Genomic DNA, 21,804 nt, shown 5'->3' with positions numbered 1-21,804 from the left:
TCATTCTGTCATCAGAATTGTCTGTCTGTCATTCTGTCATCAGAATCATCTGTCTGTCATTCTGTCATCAGAATTGTCTGTCTGTCATTCTGGTGCTGGAACATATTCTGCTCCTGTTTCTGCAGAAGCAGGAGGCCTGAATGCTTTGAGCTTTCTGGTTCTGCTTGTGCCCTTCTTAGAGCTGTCTCCAGCCTCAACAATAACCAACATCACACATCTCTATTATTTTTGGTGTTTCAGAAATACTAGATAAATGGAATCATGGATATTTTTGTAGTTGTGCTCTCAACCTAATTAATCCTAGAGAGCCATTCACTTCCTTACACATATCAACACTTCTTTCCCATTTATTGCTGGGTAGCATTTCACAGCATGAGTGTGCCACACTTACACCATTTACCCATTAAGACATTTGTGTTGTTTCCAGTTGAGGGCTGTTAAAACAGGGAAGGAATGAGCAGTCATGTGCAGGTTTTAGCAATAATGAGAGTTTCCACTTCTCTGTGATAAACAAGGGTCCTTTGGTAAATGCAGTACAGATGGGAAGAATCCACACAGGACTTCTAGAACAAACCTGCTACACTATTCTTCACCAGACATAAATGTCTAGCGTCCAGATGTCTAGCCCAGAAGCAAGCTTGGTGGGGGGAAGGTAAAGCCCAGGTGGTGTTCTACCAGAGGAATTCGATTTGATGTTGTGCTCAGTAGTCAACAGTTTCTGTTTAAGAGATATAGTCTCTTGCCTCATGAAATTGTCTGTCTTCTGGAATGCTCTGCTTCTTTACTTACCTGATGGAAGAACAAGAAAGCAATTAACTAATGTAACCCAAGGAAAGCGAGCACGTTTGCAGGCAGCACCCAGTCTGACTTTGAGCATCAGTTGTCCAGACCTATGTCTCTCATACCTTATCTGGCATCCTCATAAAAAGTGTGTTGTCTTCTATAGGTAAGGTTGTCTTAGAAAACAGAAGACAGATTGCCTTAGAAAAAAGATTCTGTCATTTGCATAATTTCTGTGGAAATGTAACCTGCATTAAAATAATCTGCAGCAACTGTGCTAGTGTGATGCAGCCCTGTCTGTCCCAGTGGCCTGGGGCTGGCGACTCCACTGTCCCAGCCTCAGCTCCAGGCTGGAGACAGTGAGGTGAACTCCCATATACAAGCTCCTCCCATATACAAGCTCCTCCCATATACAAGCTCCTCCCATATACAAGTTCCTCCCATATACAAGCTCCAGAAATAACATTTCCCTTATAGTCCTGCCAGCACATGCTTCCTGGCCCCCGAGTAACTTCTTTGATAGGTACAAAATAATCCAAATTTTAAAGTCAGATGCAGAGGAGTAGTGAAGTAGGCTTAAACTGCCCTGAACCTCACTAATCTCTGATGAGCAGTAACTGCTTAATCTGCCTCTGCCCTTCCCTTCCTTAGAAATCTGCTCACCTGTATTCTTCACACACAGCAGAGCCTCCAGTGAGACCTGTATCTCCACAATCCTTGGCTTTAGACACCGAGAGCCCATTCTGCTGGAGACAGTCCTTCATGGGCATTCAGATTTGTATGAATCATTTTGCACATATGACCAAATACTTCTGATTCCAGCAAAATAAATGTTCTGTTTATTGGCTTGATTTTTTTAACTTACTAAGCATGAAAAAGACATTCGTGTCAATGAGAGCAGAAGGAATGTGTGGTGCTACCCAGAAGGGAAGAACAATTCAGAGCAGTTCACGGAAAGTGTCTTTCTTTCAATAGTTTCTTTTATTTTTCAAGTGTGTGTGTCAGTTTGTGGAGGTGTGTGGGGGTGTGTCTGTGTGGATGTGGGTATGTGTCTGTGTGTGTGTGTCTGTGGGTGTAGGTGTGTGTGGCTGTGGGTTGTCTGTGGGTATGTATGTGGGGTTCTTCAGCATGCATGTGAGATCTAGTGAGCACACACAAGAATGTACACTTAGTGCAGTTGCCCATGGAGGACAGAGGGGGTGATGTATTCCCTGAAACTGGAGTTACAGTGTGAGTCACCCAACACAGCTGCTGGGAACTGAATTGGGATACTTGGGAAGTGTAGTATGTGCTTTTAACCTCTGCGACAGCTCTCTAGCTCCTAAACATTTTTCCCCTGAGGAATAATTTAAAACTGTGACTTAAAATCAAGGAATTTGTCATTTTAAAGTACTGCACTAACAAAGAAAACCTGTAGGGCCCAGCAAGTTGTCTCAGTGGGTAAATGTACCTGCTGCAAATATGGCTGACTAGAGCTTTATCCCAGAACTCAGGTAGCACAAGCAGAGAATAGATTCCTGTAAGTTCCCTCTGTTCTCCACATATACACGAGGGTGCACGTGCAATGCATGCGTGCATGAATGAATGAATGAATGAAAAAAGTAGGCCTACAGAAGTTAGAAGCTATTATGAAAAACTATAGTTAACTATTAATATACTGTATACATAGTAGTCACTAAATTAACTGATTACCATATTATCTTTACTTATAACTTAATGTTGTAGTGAAGACTGTAAATGTATGACTTCACCCTGACTCCATTTTTTTTTTAATAGAGTCCTATTGAAAAGTCACCTTTCACGAGACAGCTGCCCCTAGCTCCTTCATCAGTTGTTTGCATTATAGCCTGGTTAATGCCATAGGAAAAGTCTGGGACTGTAATGCACCATCAGGAATGATAGTCTTACAGGTCTTCGTGTTTTTGACAGTGGAGAAGGAATATACATATGTAATCTTACTACACTTTATCTTAAAGGGATCCTCTTGGTCTCCTGCTAGTTTTATGAATCATGCAGGATTTTGGCTCACAGAGAGAGAAATGAGATGTTCTGTGTGTGTCTCTGACATGTACATTCTCTGTTTACTAACTACTCTTCACATCAGAAGAGAGATAGAAGGAGGGATCAATCGCCAGCAGTGTATTAGCTGAGGTTTCCCAGGAGAGCCATAGCACCACACAGGTTAGGCTTATAGTCTGGTTTTGTTATTGCTCTGTTGTTTTCTCTTCCCTTTTTGAAACACAAAACTTAGAAGCAGTTTTGGGAAGGAGCAGGCTTTCTGCCTGGGGCTCCTGATCCTTGCAGCAGAAACCCTACTGTGTGATGCCCTTGGCACCTGCTTTAAGCTGGGCTTTTCTTTACTTGTGGCTGGGGCACATGGAAGACAAGATGAGGGAGAGGAGATTTTATGAGAAGACAGGACTGCAGCAAGCTGGAGACTCAGTTCGCAGACATGATGCATTTCTCAGGACTGCAGAAGGGGACTAGGAGCATACCACATTGGTTCTGTTGGTGAACTGTGGATGGGCAGACGCCTGAATAGTGGTGGCAGTTCTAGTAGTAGTTGTAGTAGTAGTTGTTGTTGTAGTAGTAATTGTTGTTGCTGTTGTTATTGTTTTATTTTTAAGTAGAGTCTTGCTATATAGTCATGGCAGGCCAGGTACTCAGCAAGTCTCCCAGAATGGCCTGAACAATCCTCCTGCCTCATCCTTCTGACTCAGTATCCTGAGTGCCAAGATACAGATATGTCCCACAATTCCTTGATAACGTTGGTAATATTTTTAAGAAGGTGAATTTTATGTATTTACTCAGGTTGATGTTAGTCCTAGGCAGAGATCTAGAGAATAAATGGTTGGGTGAAGGACTCGAGATTTGAAGGCTACTGAAATCCGAGGGTTCTGGTACAAAGCCAAGACTGCCTTTCTCTTCCTCACGGTCTCAAGTGGAAGATGCCAGGAAGAAGGAAGTCCAGAGCTGTCTTTGCTGCATCAGACTTGCTGATAGATGTGCTGATAGTAGTGGACAGCCACTCAGGTCAAATGCTCTGGGACCAAACACTGGTGTCACCTTCCATAGGAGGCTTTCCAGTCAGATCTTTGAATTTCCATTTAACCTATTATGAACCTTTATGTCCATATGAGGCATCTTGGAGAGAAGAACTCAGGTATCTTTTAACCCACTGTGTTAGAAACCTCTTTATCTTTCTTTGAGGAAAGAGTTGGTGCCACACAGAAATATCTCCATTTATAGTCTTATTACATAGAACTGTGAGATGATGCTATTATATAAAACTATGAATGAGAACATTCGAGTGTCACGTAGATGGCAGTACTGTGTGTTTAATAAAGAAGTGAACTGTGTTTCTGGTTGTCCATGGGGCCGTGCCAAGAATAACTCACTTAGCTTTTGTTAAGAGAAGAATTGGACTGTGAAGGAAGCAGGTGTCTGGATGCTCTTGGGCTGCTGTTTGGGTCACACAAGCCTGCTGCTCAGTTCTCTAGCCCTCCTCAGAAAGTCTGACATGTTCAGGAGAGAGCTGACACCAGAGGAACTCCAGGTCCTCTGCCATGCCAGCAGAGCTTGACGGATGAAACAGACTAGGGGAATGGCGGATAGGTTGTAGAACTGTGGTCACAACTCCCAGGCTCCAGGATTTTTTTTTTCCTGGCAGAGAGGAATTAAATTACACTTTGACACACTGCAAACTATCTCAGGATGACATTAGTCATTTTCTAAAATTAATTTATTTGTTTACATAAAACACTGCTCACCGCCCCTGACCTGGCACTTTTACAGCAGACAGTAGGCATTTTTAAAATGACCTGGGTGGAGGAGGGGCTCTCTCCTGTGTTTGTAGCAGCCGAGCTGCTGAGGAGATTATGTGATTTGTCAGGGGTATTGTAGAATAGAAAGAAAGTGTCAAGCTCTTTCTTGGGATAATGCAGCATGCACAGTGTCCAGATCATTGGAACGCCTTCAATCACACAGTCTGTCCTACAGTCCCTTGGCTGTCAGTCATGTTTCATCTCTTGCCCCTGGCTGGTCACCATAGCCTCATCCCACCTGTCCACAGGTGTGCAGCCCTCTGGCTGGAATGCCCACGCTTTACTCCCTCTCACACTTGAAGCTGCCGTGACGTCAGTGTGAGTTTCTTCCTCATACCAAAGCTTGACACCTACATCGGTGATGTTTTGTGATACTGATCTTAGTTCTCCTCTGTTCTGCCTCTACCCCACATGCCTTATATTCTCTCAGCACACCACACAAGGGCAGAAGGTGCTTCTCAACCCCTACATCACATGCGGGAAAATAGCTCAGTATATGAAAGTGCCTGCTGCTCCTGCATGAGAAGCCCTGTTCCAGTCCCCAACACTCCAGTGAAAATTCTAGTGTGTAGGCAGGGACAGGAGGAGGGTCACTGGGGCTTGCTGGCCACCAGCATGGCTCCAGGTTAAGAGAAAAACTCTGCTACAGGGAATAAGGTGGAAAGTGATGGAACAGGCATCTGAAGTTCTCGGGCTTTTGCACACACGCAGGGGCATGCTCACTCATACACAAGTGCATACATATTATACACACAGAGAGGAGACACACTGTAATTCCTACATCAAGACACCTGGCATGTGTGCTCACCATATCATTGGTCACTTCTGGCAGAGGAGTTTCCTGTATGTGGTGAGAATGGTTCCCTTTCCAGCCTGTTCCTTGTGCCAGAACTAGAATCACGTGCTGTGTGCATAGTGGTTGCCCTACTGCGTGTGCACCTGCAGGCTGCCATTGAAACAACTCGCTTCTGCTCAGAACACATAGCAGCAGCAGCAGCAGCAGCAGCAGCTCTGGGGAGCTGTGACTGATACTTCTCACTCTGCCTCTGCAGTGTGCAAAGCCCTGCTGTGCTAAGTGATTCCCCCATCCTCCGAGGGCAGGGACACAGGTCTCAGTGACAGTGGCTTTTGTGTGTAGAGCCCTGGCTGTAAGTGAGCATGCTCATCCATGTGCCTATTTTACTCTTTCTCAAACTGGCTTTGCGGTCTATGAAGATTTAGTTGGCAAAGTTCCCCATTTCATAGATAGAACTACAGGTAAAGAATGCAAGGACTTTGCCAAGGATAAGGCCTCTCAAGTGGTGTGGATGCAGACCTTCCACACCAGTCTCCATGTTGATAGCCTGCATGACCTCCCTTGGAGTGCAGAGATTGCTGCTGAGTCTCTTCCACATCTCAGGACTCCCTTAGCTACCTACAGCCCAGTCCTTTCCAGAACCATCAGCTCATACAGAGATTCCCTCCCCAAGTGATGAAGAGAGGACCCTCTTCTTGAGATGAGATGTTTCAGGTGCTTTCCACTAGGAAAGTGTAGGGCCAAGGCCAATGGGTAAAGATTGTTCCTGATGCCAGGGAGAGACGGGATCCTCACACATCTTTGTCTCGGAGCTTTTCTCCATGTTATTTCATTTTCCGAGACTACCTTTCTCTTTGTATCTTGCTCTATGGCCACAGCGCTGGATACATACAGTCCAGTTGTGGGCAGTTTTCTACAGAACATCCACCCCAGCACATCTTCAGAACTCCCATTACTAGACTAAAAGCCCAGCCATGCCTTTTAAGGCCTCTAGGGGGCAGTGTTGCCTATGCCTGTGTCTTGACTGTTCTATGTATGGTTCTTAAAAACAGAACCCAGGTTGCAGTGAATTTGCATAGAACATATCTCCTCTTGCTGTTGGATAAAGATGGATATTTTTTTTCACTGTAGATTATCCGTTTGCACAGAAGTACATTATTTTTTATCCTTGGGAAACTTTGACTTAGGATTTTCACAAATATTTTAAAGAGTTAAAATTTCTTTGTTCAGAGGCGCTTTAGGTATTGTGTTGTGTCATTTTAAAAGCCTAAAAATAGACCTTGCTTAACTCAGACTGCAGTAAGATATGCCTTAGTCCATCCTCAGCTGACGTCACAAAGGGTCTTTCTCTAAGACTCATCTTCAAATCGTGTAAGAATATTTCAGGCCTCTGACATCATGCTCTTTATATATAGCCTCAGTCCACTACTTCAGCCCCTGTTTCCTTGGCATCTGCGCCATCCCAGAGTCACTTCCTGCAGCCTTCTGTGTGGCTTTATCTTTGTGGACTTCACTGGCAGGCCAGGTGGGGGAGCACACCATACCAGTGACTGGAGTCGGACTGTCCAGGATGTGGAGGGGAAATGCCTTTGTGTGTGTGTGTGTGTGTGTGTGTGTGTGTGTGTGTGTGTGTGTGTGTGTGTAAATATTCCTGGCACTTCCCCTAGAATTCAGAAGAAGCAATTTCTATAGAATCAAACAGATTCCCCTTACAGCCTTTCCTCACACTATAGCATTTTATGCTATTTTTGGGTAAAAGGGCTTAAATGTTAAGTTTGCCAGACTAAGTGACTAGTTTAGGATAATTGAGAAGCCTAGATACATTTTGAAAGATACTTATAAAAGATGTAAAACTTTGTGAATTGTCTTATTATGAGATTTGCTTAGAACAAGGGCAGCAACAGTGTCTGATTTACTGATTTATTCTCTCTGTATATATAATCTCATTGATTCTATTAGGCATTGCCATTCACATTAGCCCATGGGCTATAAGTGAAACTGAGTCCTAGACCAGGTAAGGAAGGGCAAACACTGCTGCCCGGCAAAGTCTCATCTGGTTTGAGCTCAGGCAGACTGTCATAGATGACCCCAGTCACGTGTGGCAGGAACACTAACTCCTTTGTCACTGTGCTATTGCCTGCACACACACTTGTGTGCTGTACTTCAGGGCCAGCCCAGAGGCCGTCTCTGATTAGCTCTTTATCAATGTATTAAGATTGTTTAAGCGCTTTGTTACTTACCTTCAGTAGCGTTTGCCCAGACAAGAGGAATTCAGCAGATGCTCCCTCCCACATAAGCACCCCACTCCCTCCTCATCCCACAAGTGGGCTTCTAGAGTCTAGTGAAGGTCAGGGGAGAGCTATCACCCCTTCCCCAGATCAGACCAGGTGCCCCGGGAGCAACACCTATATGGAGGAGGGATACTGACCTAGCTAGGTAAAGGAGCGGGCTTGCCAGCGTGGTGGGCAGTGTCATTCATTTATGCAGCAACCTTGCTGAGACAGCTTGAGCAAAGCACATGAGATCAAGCAGAAGACTGCTGAGATTTTAGGAGACATGAAGGCAATGGTTCTGTTTTCTATTGCTTTTGAACAAAATCAGTACAGACGCAAAGAAATACATTGTTAATAAATACCTATCTTGGGAGGGTGGATGGCAATTGTAGTGCATGATCAAGTCATTGGAAGCAAGTGGGTGAGTTCTGTGTGTGGTTAGCCACCCACCCTTGCTCCGCCACCGGTCTGGTGGAAGGTCAGCTGCTAAATTAAGAAGTCTACGGACTTGGTCATCACAGCAGGTTAAATATTTTGGCTCGCCAATAAAATAGTGCAATCCACTTAGCTAAGTGGTTGTTTATTGCTTGGAGCAGAATATGTTTTTTGTTTCTTTGAGAAGAATCCTGTCTGTTTAGTTAAGTTGAATCCATCCTGTGTTAATTACAGACCGATTAGCTTGTGGAGCATACCTGTCTGCACAGACGCTCCACTATGTCTTCCTTCACTTGTTGTCTTGGTAACTCCTCCATGGTCATTGGGATTCTTTAGATCCTTGTCCTGCCAAGCTGGGTCGTAGAGAAATTAGCTGATATATGTGGACCACAGACCTATGCTTTGCTAAAGAGGTTCTCCAGCCCAGGTGGCCTTATTCCAAACCTTAAGGCAGTACTAAAGTATTAAACAGTACTAAACCACTGTGTTACTACTGTGCACTGGAGTGCTAATGTATGGTTTGGGTGGTACCACTGTGGTACCGCTGTCCGGTTCCATTCTGTGCGATTGCAACCCCCCAAGAGCACTGCACGGTGGTATCTAGAATTACAGCTCAGTACGACCTATGGCAGCTAAGTATGGTGTCCATGGGGAGGGAGTCTCAGAGGCAGCTGGGAGAGCCTCAGGATCAGGACGTTCTTGTCCTTTTTATCATTTGTAAGTGCAGCCATTGTGCTGTCAAGCAGGGAGTGAACACAAAAACAACTGATCGTGCAGGTGATGTCCTTACTGGCAGTGGACCTCCCAGGACGACAGTGTAGGGTGTCAGGTAGGGTTAGCCAGGTTCCTTCACCGGGGGTCCTTTCCCCTTGATCTACAGGATGAGTCAAGCAGCCTTTATCTAAAACTATGTAAGTAAAATTCTTGTTGTATGAAACTTGACAGTTTGCACAAAGATAGACAATGCAAGAAAAGTTAACAGATATTTAATATCTTTAGTAAAATTAACGTGTAGCACCATGGGTAACTTGGCTGAGAAATAAGCCCTTTACCAGCACTTTTCTTGTTTTAAAATGGCCTACCAAGTTCAAAACACCTATTGATATGCAAGAAACAGGAAGAACATATTTTATATATATGGTACCTACCATCCAATGAGCAGGCACAGAATTGATGTTTTAAGCTTTGCTGTATTGGAAAATATAGAAATAGAATTTAGGTCCTAAATCCCAGTTGGAAGAAGCCAAGGCCTGATGTTAACACACTGTCTTCCCCTAGTAGGATGAACACACTGCATGACAGGCGGCTGGCCCTGGGTATGGTCATCTCAGGAGCGCATGTCTCCATCACACACATGTGGTGGAGAACAGGATAACTCGTGTGCTCTCCTCTGCTTTGAAGGACCTGAAGCACTCGTGTCTGAGTGGTGGTTTAATAGTGCAGTGTAATGTCTCTGCTGAGACTAAAGCAGGAGTCAGGTCTCTGTGTGCCTCTGTGCTCCCTGACGGATGTTCTCCTGTTGTCTGAGTGACTCGGTGTTTCCACAGTGCTCAGACTGAGCCTCTGCAGAAGAGCAGCATGCCTTCCTTTCCCTTTCCTTTCTCTCCCTGGTGACAGCCTCTTCCGCCACACTGCCTGTTTATTTTTTGCTCCACACTGCAGCGGCATGTTGCTCTTTCTGTGCATGTGTCCCACTAGTTGCTGGGCTCTCCAGGACGCTCTCTTTCCTCTTCCCTCCCCCTTCTTCCTTCCTTCCTTCCTTCCTTCCTTCTCTCTCTCTCGGGGAGCAGCCCGCCACCATCCTCTTCCCCATGTGAGTGGTCCAGTATCTGCAGCTCTCACTCCCTGTGCCCTCTGCTGCCTGCAGCTCTGGACATGGCTGGAGGAGCTACAGAAGGAGCTGCTGGACGACGTGTACGCGGAGTCGGTGGAGGCTGTCCAGGACCTCATCAAGCGATTCGGCCAGCAGCAGCAGACCACCCTGCAGGTGACTGTCAACGTGATCAAGGAAGGGGAGGACCTCATCCAGCAGCTGAGGTGGGCCTCAACCCCCCCACTCCCCTTCCACCTTCCCCCATCCCACCTGGCCCCTCACAGATCCAGAGCTGCACAGCGGGTTCCTGCCTTTATCAGTCCTTGAACAAATGGCCCCAGTGTCCTCTCCAGAAAGCTAGAGAGAGTTTTCTTCTCATCCTTACCCCCACAGACCCCCTTAGTTTTTCAGCTGCCTAATTGTCTGAACACTGACAACTGTCAGAGTTTAACTTTTGTTAGCATTACTTCAGCATCCCCTTACTAAAACTTCTTTATAAAGGATCATGTCCTCTAGTCCCAGGGAGGTGTCCAAACTGCATCCTTCAATATTCCTTTGGGCAGGAGTCAGGGCCAGCTTGCTTTTGTTTCCTTTGGAGGCAGATTTGAAAATTCCTTTTTATTGAGTCACGGGGGACACTGAAGAGTAGCCCCCTGCTCCGAACTCATACATCACTCAGGACAGCTGAAGAAGAGTCACTGATGCAATAGCCTTATGTGATGTTCCCTTCCCTAAGAGAGGGCAACGTTACTTAGTAAAGGTTTCATTGGTTGCATTAGAAGTTAACTGCTCGGGGAGGGGGAAGACCACCACTGCAGTGATTGGGTAACAGCTGTTCCCGCTACTTAAGGCTCTCCAATGTGGTTTTCTGTGATAGTTGACTTCTGTGAGAGAGCCATGCAGAGCTCAGCTGTGAGGAGCACAGCCGTGAGGAGCACAGCCGTGAGGAGCACAGCCATGGCTCTGCAGCCTCAGGCTTGGTGGAGCAGGCTGCCCGGAGGAAGGGGCTGGTGGTGTTTTGCTAGAGGACAGCATCTTCCCTTTTCTGAGACAAAGTCCAGCTTCCTGCCAGCCTTCTTCCCCTGAAGTTTTGTGTTGCCGGATCTGGTGTCTAACAATGTGAGACTTTCTCATTCAATTCCTGTTTGTCTCATTGAAGTCCCGTCTCCTTCTCCACCCACCCAGGGACTCTGCCATCTCCAGTAACAAGACCCCGCACAACAGCTCCATCAACCACATCGAGACGGTGCTGCAGCAGCTGGACGAGGCTCAGTCCCAGATGGAGGAGCTCTTCCAGGAACGCAAGATCAAGCTGGAACTCTTCCTGCAGCTACGCATATTCGAGCGAGATGCCATCGATGTAAGTGGCCATACCCCTGCCCTGGAGCCCTGTCCCTGGATGCTGTCCTGTGTCCTCAAGGGTGGAGGCAGGAGGAAGGCCCCAGAAGCACTGACACTCCCTTGGCCATTGGGGAGGACCAGTGGTCAGCTCAGCACTGAGTGGGAGACTGCAGGGGGCCACACAGAAGACCAGGAGGGCAGTGTAGGCAACAGGAGCAAGAGAGTGTATGGAGCACCGGGGGCAAGCGAAGCTCTTGGACAAAAGGAAGCAGCAGGTGGCAAGATGGAAGGGTGTGAGGCCAAGGTGCAGAGATGACGGAAAGGCCTCCCTGACTGGGAACTGGATATTGCCTGCCCAAGGGGCAGATTAGCCCTGCTTGAACAGTGCAGGATGACACTGCACTCTCCTCTTGCAGAAAGAGAGAGAAAAAGCAGCCTGTAAAAAGTGGGAGCCTCTTCCTCCCCCTCACAAGTCTCTCTGTTTTCTGTTTTTTTCTCTGAATAGAGGGACTGATTGTAGCCCTGGTATTTTAAGGAATAGAAATCAATTCCCATGAATGTGCCCTCTGGTTTTTCTATAATTTCTACCAAAAGTGTACTTTTATATTTGATCTGTACAGAGAAGAAGACATGCACTTCTTTTATCTGTATTCAGCAAAATGGGGGTGGCTCCGTGCTTTGCAGAGAAAGGTCTCTCCTGCTTGATGTCATGGAGCAGAGTTAGTGTGAATGAACAGCACTGAATTGTCAGAAGAACTTCATAAAACTTCATAGCCTACCTGAGGCCTGTGTCCTGGTGCCTGGCAGTTTACACACCTGGCAGTAAGGACTGGCATACGAGTCCTCACTCGGGACCTCTGGACTGCCAAGGTGTAGCCTGTGACTGTATGAGTCTGTCTCACTCAGCACCTCTGGGCCGATCAGGTCTAGCCTGTGATTGCAGGGTCTATTTCACTCAACACCTCTGGACGGCTCAGGTCTAGCCTGTGACTACAGGGATCTGGCTCACTATTGTGGGACTCGCTCGCTGCCTCCCCAGAGTTAGAGCTTCTCCACAATGCCTGTGGGGTATGCAGACTGGCTAGGCCCTGAGGTGCCACCAAAGGTTTGAGGATTGGTTCAGAGGAGGCAAAAGCCCATACCATAGACTGCCCTTGGTTCTCTTAGCTCTAGAAAGATCCTATGTGATCTGTCCTGCCCACCTGTCAGCCTCACCTTGCATGGCAGCTGTGGAGTTGGCAGAGAGTCCTCCAGCAGGCTCTTCCAGCTGGCTGCTTGTCCAAACTCCAGTACTGTTTTCCCCAAAAGAAGCTTTTCTCTATGCTTCTTATTGCTATCCTCCATTAACAACAAGAAGTGCATCAGTCCTCTATACTGGCAGAGGCTGGTAGCTTGCTCCAGTGTTCCAAGGCTTGGCCTTCAGGTCCCTGTTGAGACACACACAGGTGTCAAGCTAAAGTCTCCACAGCGGGGACCTGCTGGCTTGGGCCTGCCTGGGCCTCAAGGTGACTGCAAACAGAACAATTCTGTTTTCTTCTGGTTTCAAGTAATGTGCTGTTCTGAAACTTAGCTGCCTGTTGAATGTTTTTAGTCACAAGACAGAGCAAGCAGGAGATTTGTTGAAGATTCTTCCCCAGAACCTTTCGTAGTTGAAACAAGTTTTTTTTAATTTTATTTGTCTTGATGCTACTTAGTTGTAATTTAATCTTAATCAAAACCTGACCAGGAAACACAAACACATGCTTTCCATGCATGGAAACTATAGACCAAGCACACACTAGGGAAGCCTGTACGCCAGGCAGTGTGCCACAGACACAGTCAGTTTGTAGATTACAGCCCTTTAGTGTGTAAGAAAATAATGGCCTTACTTTGCCTTCCAAATCCTTAGGATAGTGAAGATAAGCACAGTCTACTCATTAGAAATCTGCTAATCCGATCCATCCTCAAATCCCAGTGTTCCTCTTCCCTGGGGTCTGAAAACACGTGAGAGAAACTTCCCATAAGTAGACATTAAAGTCAAACTCATGGTCATTTTCCCACCTCCTAAAAATCATGTTCCTGGGCTGTGGACTTGGCTAATTGCCAGAATACTTACATGGCTCCAGGCTTGATCTCAAGAACCCCCAACATATCATCTCTTCTTCTCATTTATTCCATGACTAATCCATTAACATTATTTAATATTTTCAATTTTATGAGGAAGTACAATTTAGACATGTTAATACACATCGCAATGCAAATTCCATTAATAAAAGAGTAAATTGGGAAGATCCATCCTGTAGTCGTTCTGAAACCCCATCTTCTCCCTAGACTCTGCAAACATTGTCCCATACTCAGACCTTCACACTGACTTCATTCGTGTTCACATGCACACACGCGTGCGCGCGCGCGCACACACACACACACACACACACACACACATACACACGTGAGGGCCTTTGGGAAAGGCTAGCCTCCTGAAATAGACAGTGCATATTCTTTCTCAAGGACTTCTTTTCTTCTGGATTTTGTGACTTAAAATCATCTTATGCAAGCCTTCAAAGCTATTCAAAGCAGAGAGCAGCATGATGAAGCTTTCATGTGGCAGTCTCCCCAGTTAGCAAGACTGAGTTTCTTTGCTGGTTTCCTTCATTGAATGTTGTGGCAACGTATTTCAGAGACTCTGCCAGTCCATCATTCCTCTCCTAAAGATCATTCATATATACTCACTCAGAGCACCAAACACCTTGCCTGGACTCTCCTAGTACAGCATGTGTTCAGCTTTACACAGCTGCCTCCATTAGGAGACATAGGGTCAGTTCCTGCATTTGGTGGCCAGCCTCTTAGTGTAGGTTCAACTCTTTCTCCTCTCTCCTCTAACTTTGTGCATTCCGTGACTTCTGACTGTCATGGCTCGCTTGTCAAAGCAGCTGAGTTCTACATAATTGATTTTCTCCCTTGTCTCTTGGTTACCCTTTTTCTCTGGCATTTCCTGGAAACAGAACTCAGAAGGAAAACCTGCTTCAGCCAGATTCTGGCTTGGTGTAGGAGTGTTCTAGAGGTGGTTCTTCATGGTGCCACTCTTGAGCAGCCATGTCCTGTTGTCCCACATCTGTAGATGTGTTCAAGTGCTGGCCTCCTCATGGCTGGTGGATCCCTTCCTGGCCTCTGCCATGATGGTTCACCAAGCCCTCTCAGAGCGAGAGGTAGCCATGGGTTTTTAAGTCCCAATCTTGCATACATGCTTTCCTCTCTCAGATCATCTCAGACCTTGAGTCTTGGAATGATGAGCTTTCCCAGCAAATGAATGACTTCGATACGGAGGACCTGACGATCGCTGAGCAACGGCTGCAGCACCATGCAGACAAAGCCCTGACCATGAATAACTTGACTTTCGACGTCATCCACCAAGGCCAGGATCTTCTGCAGTATGTCAATGAAGTCCAGGCCTCTGGTAAGAAAGGCCTTCCACCCTGTGATGGCCGTGGTCTCATTGCACCACTACAGGACTAGGATGTCTCTAAAAGCCACTTCAGTGATTACCTGCCAACATGGGTTCCTTGAAAGGAAATGTTTTTCACTTTATTTCACACAGTACAGTGCCTTCAGGCTTGACTTTATGCTTAGGAAACTTATCCTTAAATTTTTTGAGAATTGTTTCAAGTAATCAGAACTTTGGAAAGCTACAGTATTTGTAAGTGAAGTGTAAAAACCCACAAAAATTTTTATTTAATTTCAGTGTCCAGCAGATGTCACTGTAAGCCCCTGTATGTAAATGTAGCATCCAGTGCTTACCTAGCAACATCCTGCTTGCATTAGCCACTTTACATGGAGTAATTAAATCTTTCCTGAAGGCTGAGCCACTCGCTCTTTTGTAAAAGCTGCTACCCTGTTACTAAGTCCTGGAGGGTCAGCTCATTCATGCACCTTTTCATGCCCAGGTATGCTGGATATATTCATAGAAGCATCTCTGCTAGCCTGAGTCTCCCTGAACTTGGATGCTAGTGCAGGTGGCCCCCTGTGGGCACGATTTTCACAAGCCTTACTGGGTAGTACATTGGGTAAGAGACATTGACCGACTGGCATGAGTTGAATACCGATCACCCACCACTGTTCACAGGTGTGGAGCTGCTTTGTGACAGAGATGTGGACATGGCCACTCGGGTTCAGGACCTCCTGGAGTTTCTTCATGAAAAGCAGCAGGAATTGGATTTAGCAGCTGAGCAGCATCGGAAACACTTGGAGCAGTGTGTGCAGTTGCGCCACCTGCAGGCGGAAGTAAAGCAGGTGCATGACACTGAGGAATGATGGGGAATTCTTGACAGGTCGGCCTCAGGGAGAATTTACGTGTCCTGCTGTGTAAGGTTGTTCTTGCCCCTAGACAGCATTTCATGGTAAACATAGAGCCCACCCCTCCCTGGATGGCTAGCTGAGGAGTGGAAGAGCTGCCTGCTCAGCAGCTGCAGCTCTTGAATATGTCGTCCTTGTATATCCTTTCCTATTTGGTGGTCCCTTGCTTAAAGCACATTATTTCCTAGGCCAAGGAGCTGTATGATTTTTATTAATAAAATAAAACATTTATTAATCTAGATACAGCCGCAGACTGCAAGTCTAGGCTTTTCTTGAGTTAGCTGCATACAATATAGAATGCTACATTTGGGGAGAGGCTGAGAACAGAAATGGATTCAATGCCACCAGAGTCATATATAGATATCAAACTGTATCCTGTAGTGGGGATAAAGGGGCATTCCCTGATGAAGGGTCTCCATGGAGAAGTGAGGCTGTTAGACTCTGTCCATGGCACAGAAAGCCAGCGTTGGCCTTGTTGAAGGAAGTGCTGGGAGCCTCAGCCATGGCCTGGTGTGGTCTGGACACAGGTCATGTTCACAGGAGAGTGCCTGCTCCTGGCACCACAGGTGATGGGGCGGGGGCGCTGCTACTCTCTTGTATTGCATTAGTGTCATTAGTATTATACACTTAAAGGAGACAGAGCATTGTAACCTGTGAGTGTCTCTTCTTGCCTCAAGAAAAACCACTTATTTAAGGAAGAGCTGTTTTAGTTATACGCCTTACAAACTGTCTTTGCTTAGACTGTATAAAGATGGCTTTCAAAAGCCATTCTACCTGTGTAATGAGTCATCAGTGATGTCTACCCATCCCATGGCCTTACGATACACCAGGCTGAGCTTGTGGGTAGTGTCTTAGGGTTACCATAGCTGTGATGAAACACCATGACCAAAAGCAACGTGAGGAGGAGAGGGTTTGTTTCACTCACAGTTCTATACAACAGCAGTGAGAGCAGGAACTCAGCAGTATAGGAACATGCAGGCGGAAGCTGATGAGAGGCCGTGGAGGGTGCCGCTCACTGGTTTGCTCCCCATAGCACACTCAGCCTGCTTTCTTTTAGAACCCAGGGCTACCTTCCCAGCAGTGGCCCCGCCCACAATGGGCTGGGCTTTTCCCATCAATCATTGATTAAGAATGTCCTACAGGCTGGCCTACACCCCTGTACTGTGTGCATTTGAGTCCTATGGTTTGGCCTTTGAGCATTGTGGTGTAACCTATTTCACACCTGGGATATAGTCTCATTTAACACTGATAGTACAAGGAAAGTCAGTGAAGCAACGAGTTGCCCTTACTAAGCAAGTGGCCAGTTTTACTGTGGGTTAGGTGAGAGTCTGAACAGGAAGTAGCAGGACTTCCCTCAAGTGACAGAGAACTCATGCAGTGAGCAAGTTTGCTTTATAACATTGGTCTGTGTTCTCACTGCCTCCACTGTCTTCTTAAAAACAGACCTGCAGTGCCCTTGCGACAGTGTCTGTGGTAAGAGCCCTGCAGGAATTGTAGGCTGTGTTGGTAGGATTTTAAGGAAGTCAGGGCTGCCTCCTTACCCGGACCAGCACTTCTCAAACTCCCTACTATAGTTCCTTGTGTTGTAGTGACCTCCAACTGCAAAATATTTTCATTGCTAGTTTTGCTTCTATTATGAATCATGATGTAAATATCTATTTATTCCCCCAGTGGTCAAGTTTATCCCATGTGAAAGGGTCATTCGATTCCAAAGGGGTCGAGACCCACAGGCTGAGAACCGCTCTGGACCACTTTGCAGACCCACCCCTATCCCAGGTGTCTTGCAAGGCACTGGAAGGACCACTGTATACAGTTGCCCTCTGTTCTGTTTCAGGTGCTAGGCTGGATCCGAAATGGAGAGTCCATGTTAAACGCTGGGCTCATTACGGCCAGCTCGCTGCAGGAAGCCGAGCAGCTACAGAGAGAACACGAACAGTTCCAGCATGCGATCGAGGTAAGGTAGTGTCTGTGGATGGAGCTTGTGGCGTGGAGACTAGCCTGATAACCCTTGATGTTACACCTCCCACTGGAGCCAGCCACAGCCCAAGCATGAGAGAATGACAGGGCTCGTCAGCCCACCATTGATTGTGGGCAAAGTAGACAGCTCACAACTGTAGAGGGTTGAGACTTCCTTGCAGCAAGCATCCCAGGGATCCTAGCCCCCTTCTGTCCCATGAAACAGCCCTAGCAGGATGCAAGACTATAAGGGTCTTAAATCAGGGAGCGCTAATCAGAGCCTAAGCTGAGTGAGGTGTTGGGGTGTGAAGGGCCTCTCACCTTGGATAGGTACAATAATGCTTATGACTACACTCTTCATGCTACTTGCTTAGAGGCAACAGGATTCACTTTGACAGGCCGAGGGTCAGGACTGCACCAGATGGTGGCCAAAAGCCTTGACTGCTCCAGGCAGCTCATCCTTTCTGTTAGTGGTGCCTGCCATGAGTGCTTTAGAATCGGTTTCTTTGGGTGTGGGTCGTAGTTGTGATGGGTCACCTCAACGTATAGGCAGGTCTCAAAGGTGGTTTTTGATAATAGAAAGCAAGGTGTTCGCTGGAGAAAAAGCCACAGAAGTCAGGACTAATTTACTCCTAAGGTCAGTGTACTGTCAGCTGCTTCAGCCGGAGGTGACCTCTTCCTGAGGCTGCAACTCCAGGCAGTGTAGCAGACCTGATCGCTGCCGTGCCGAGAGGCTATTGGTAATCAGGCTCAAGGGTCAGTCATTAAGGAAGCTGACCCACGGTCAGTGTCATAAGGGATCGTTTGCACAGTAGCAGCTGAAATGCAAGGGTTTCTTCTCTCTGAGGCTCCAGTGCTGCCCGAGCAGTACCTCGTGTTCTCCATCTTTCCTGGAGAGCCCCTGGCATCGGGGCTTGCCATGTGCTTTGCTTTGTGTGTGGTACAGAACATTCTCAGTCTCTTCTCTACTTATTTATTTTTCTTTTCTTTAAAAGAAAAATCACTAGTTCTTCAAAACACTTTTCACTGGAGCCCAGAGCTTCAGTTGAAAATGGAAATCAAAAGCATTCACTGTGACCCCCTTTTTTCCACTTGTTTTGCTTGCAGTGGCTCTTATAAGAAAGCCAGTAGGGATAATAAACTCGGCATGCTTCAACAGAGCTTTAGAATATCTATTGCTAAGAGTCGTTCCTGTTGCTTCTCAACTGGAAAGCCCCAAAGCTGAGTGCCATTCTGGAAAGTTGTAGCGGTTTTCACCCTTCATTAGATAAATTAAACATCAGCCTAGGTGGGGTGAGACTAGAACTGCTTTACTGAATTACCCACCATGTTTGCAAAGCCTCCTAGCAAGTAGTCGCTTGGGTTGGTTCTGTGAACGGAGGAGAGCAGCCCAGTTTCTGCCATTAGTGTGTGCTATTCTCCTGAGCGACCTTTCCCGTCTTCCCCATGTCTAGAAAACGCACCAGAGTGCGCTGCAGGTCCAGCAGAAGGCTGAGGCCATGCTGCAGGCTAACCACTATGACATGGACATGATCCGTGACTGTGCAGAGAAGGTCGCCTCGCACTGGCAGCAGCTCATGCTCAAGATGGAAGACCGCCTCAAGCTTGTCAATGCCTCCGTCGCCTTCTACAAGACTTCAGAGCAGGTTGGGAAACAGGCCCTGTCCCTAGGCTCCTAGTGACTGACTGCTCTAGCCTTAATTTAGGGACAGCTCTACCACCATTGACATGGCCATCAGAAACAACCCTCTCAGGTCCAAGTTAAGCAGGAAAGACACACTCTAAAAGTATCCTTGCTACCTTAGCTGTCAAAGAGTAGCAGGCTGACAAGTAGCTGAGAAGACACAGTTTTCTTTCCTCTGTTACGGAAACCACCCGGCAATGGGACTTCAGCTCTGGCTTCGTTCCTATTCTGAAATCCCTCTCGCCTGTCTTGAGCCAGGCGAAGCCTAAGCAGCCTCAGGTGTTTGGGGTCTTTCTCCCACCTTTGCCTTCCCCAGAACAGAGGTGACACTGCTCCCAGCTATGCTGGGGAGATGCCAGATGTGAGGTGATTTCTGAGCCTGGAATTATATCCCCTCAGGTCTGCAGTGTTCTGGAAAGCCTGGAGCAGGAGTACAAGAGAGAAGAAGATTGGTGTGGAGGAGCTGACAAGCTGGGCCCCAATTCTGAGACTGACCACGTCACCCCAATGATTAGCAAGCACCTCGAACAGAAGGAAGCCTTCCTGAAGGTATCGGGCTGGTTCTGTTGATGTCATACTGATTGGCTGTTAAGGGCCACGGGGTCTCCTGACTGACTTAGAAGTGATTGTTGTAGGTTTCTGGTACATATATAGTGTATAGTCTGTACTTTGAGAGAGGCCCCATTCATGGCCCTGACTCTTCTTGCCTTGAGTGGAAAGTGATGGGGTGATAAGACCAATGACTGGCTGATCCTACTCACACTGTCTTACTAGTTTCACGGAGAATGAACTACAAGCCTACAAATAAGTATTGGCTGGAAGTTTCAGTTCCATGGAACAGCATTATTATAGTCATGAGATTTTTCTGAGGCAAAGGTACTGCTAACTGGAAACCCTATGAAATCTGCTGATAGAAAGCTCATTTGGCGAAGTACTATATACTATAGCCCAATTAATCCTTGCTTGGAGATTCACCCTCTTTAGTCCTACAGACTGTCTCAGAAGATGCAGAAACACCCAGTACAGAGCCCCCAGCATCTGAGGCTGAGGACTGGGTGCAAACACCTACTCAGGAAGCAACCTGTGAGCGAGTTAGTCCCATGCAGACAGGCTGTGTTTTCTCTCTGAGAGGGCAAATGCAGACTTTGAGGAGTGCTTTGTCATGTTTTTACGTATGTGTTATTGGCTCACACATAAGTTACAAGTGTGCATTGAAACAGTTCGATTTTTTAAAGTGCTCAAATGTTCAAAAACACTGGACACATGCTTGCCTACACACTGCACTTTTAGGTTCTGAGCGTCACGACCAGCAGCTCAACCCAACGGAAACGTCACTTTACACAGTTTCATTTCTCTCACTGCTTCAGCATTCTGACCCCCACCCTCACCCCCACCACCAGAGACACCATTTCCCGTGGTCTACAATGATCTGTTTTGTGTCTAAAGGCAGTCTACTGACATGAGTATTGTTTCATCTGGAAAACTGAGTTGTGACTCTTCATTAGGAACCTTGTAGAGATTTTGTTCTTAAGCAAGTTGGGTTGGGACAAGCATTGTAGCTTCCAGACACTAATTGTGTCAAATAAAACTTTGGAGACTGCTCCCAACAGGCCTTTGTCATTGGCTAACTAATGCAAACTACCGTTAGGTGCTTTAGTTTGGAGATCTGGTCTCCTGCTCCAGAATCCACATAGTAGGAATTGATTACCCCTTACATAATGTAATTGTGAAAGAGATTTAGCTAAAATTACCAAGGAAAAACCATTTGAATAAGTTTGTAGAAAGGGCCTACGCATCTGGGTTTTCCTGCCTACCAGTCCTCACACTGAGGGTCTACTGTACATTCGATGACGTCACTCATGGCTTGCCTAGTATATCAGCAGTTACCAGTCTCCTGCTACCCCAATAATGCATAACAGTCAACCTTCCCAGAACCTGAGGCTTTCACACTAAGAACTGGGGGATGAGTCCTATTCCTTTATATAAAGTGTTTATGACAGTCTCATCTACAAGGTAGATGATCCTCCAGCCTGGAAGTGTTGCTCCTGTCTGGCCTTTACAAATCCAGGCCCAGTATAGCCGGGCCGTGTGCTTCCAGTCTCCCATTAGATTGAACTCAGTGTGACTGGGGATACAGTCACCTCTAGACTTGACTTGGAAAGGGCCCCACATCGTCCTTGGTCAGTAGCTGTCCTCGGTGTCCTGCCTCACATCCTGTCCTCTGAAGATCGGTAACATCATCTGACCTTGCAAGATCTGGGAGTCCAAAAGACATTTACTTTCTTTGGTTTTTTTGTTTGTTTGTTTGTTTAATTTTAATTTTTAAATAGAATTTAATCTCTGCATCTTGTAAACAAGATGGACCAGAGGGCTGTTAGGTAAAGACTTGTGATATGGCCATAACTATTATCGCATCAGCGATATGCTGTCGCCCATTGTTTCTTAGGCTTGCACACTGGCCAGGAGGAATGCAGATGTCTTCCTAAAATACCTGCACAGGAACAGTGTGAGCATGCCGGGGATGGTGACGCACATCAAAGCTCCAGAACAGCAAGTAAAAAGTGAGCATGCAA

The 21,804-nt window shown here is 46.6% G+C and overlaps 1 protein-coding gene across 3 annotated transcripts in view; it reads left to right on the top strand.

The window, feature by feature from the left end:
• The window catches only part of Trio (trio Rho guanine nucleotide exchange factor), a 302,139-nt gene that overhangs the window by 169,594 nt on the left and 110,741 nt on the right, over positions 1-21,804 (top strand). For all 3 annotated transcript variants that reach the window (XM_031360502.1, XM_031360501.1, XM_031360503.1), the window contains exons 12-19: positions 9,976-10,145; positions 11,107-11,281; positions 14,500-14,695; positions 15,362-15,528; positions 17,426-17,545; positions 19,002-19,193; positions 19,631-19,780; positions 21,678-21,792. In XM_031360502.1, the coding sequence (XP_031216362.1) occupies positions 9,976-10,145; positions 11,107-11,281; positions 14,500-14,695; positions 15,362-15,528; positions 17,426-17,545; positions 19,002-19,193; positions 19,631-19,780; positions 21,678-21,792 (1,285 nt within the window). The remainder of the gene's footprint in view (positions 1-9,975; positions 10,146-11,106; positions 11,282-14,499; positions 14,696-15,361; positions 15,529-17,425; positions 17,546-19,001; positions 19,194-19,630; positions 19,781-21,677; positions 21,793-21,804) is intronic.

Source organism: Mastomys coucha, unplaced genomic scaffold (assembly GCF_008632895.1).
Source record: "Mastomys coucha isolate ucsf_1 unplaced genomic scaffold, UCSF_Mcou_1 pScaffold8, whole genome shotgun sequence".
Classification (NCBI taxonomy): Eukaryota; Metazoa; Chordata; class Mammalia; order Rodentia; family Muridae; genus Mastomys; species Mastomys coucha.
This window is presented reverse-complemented; position numbering and strand designations above follow the sequence as displayed.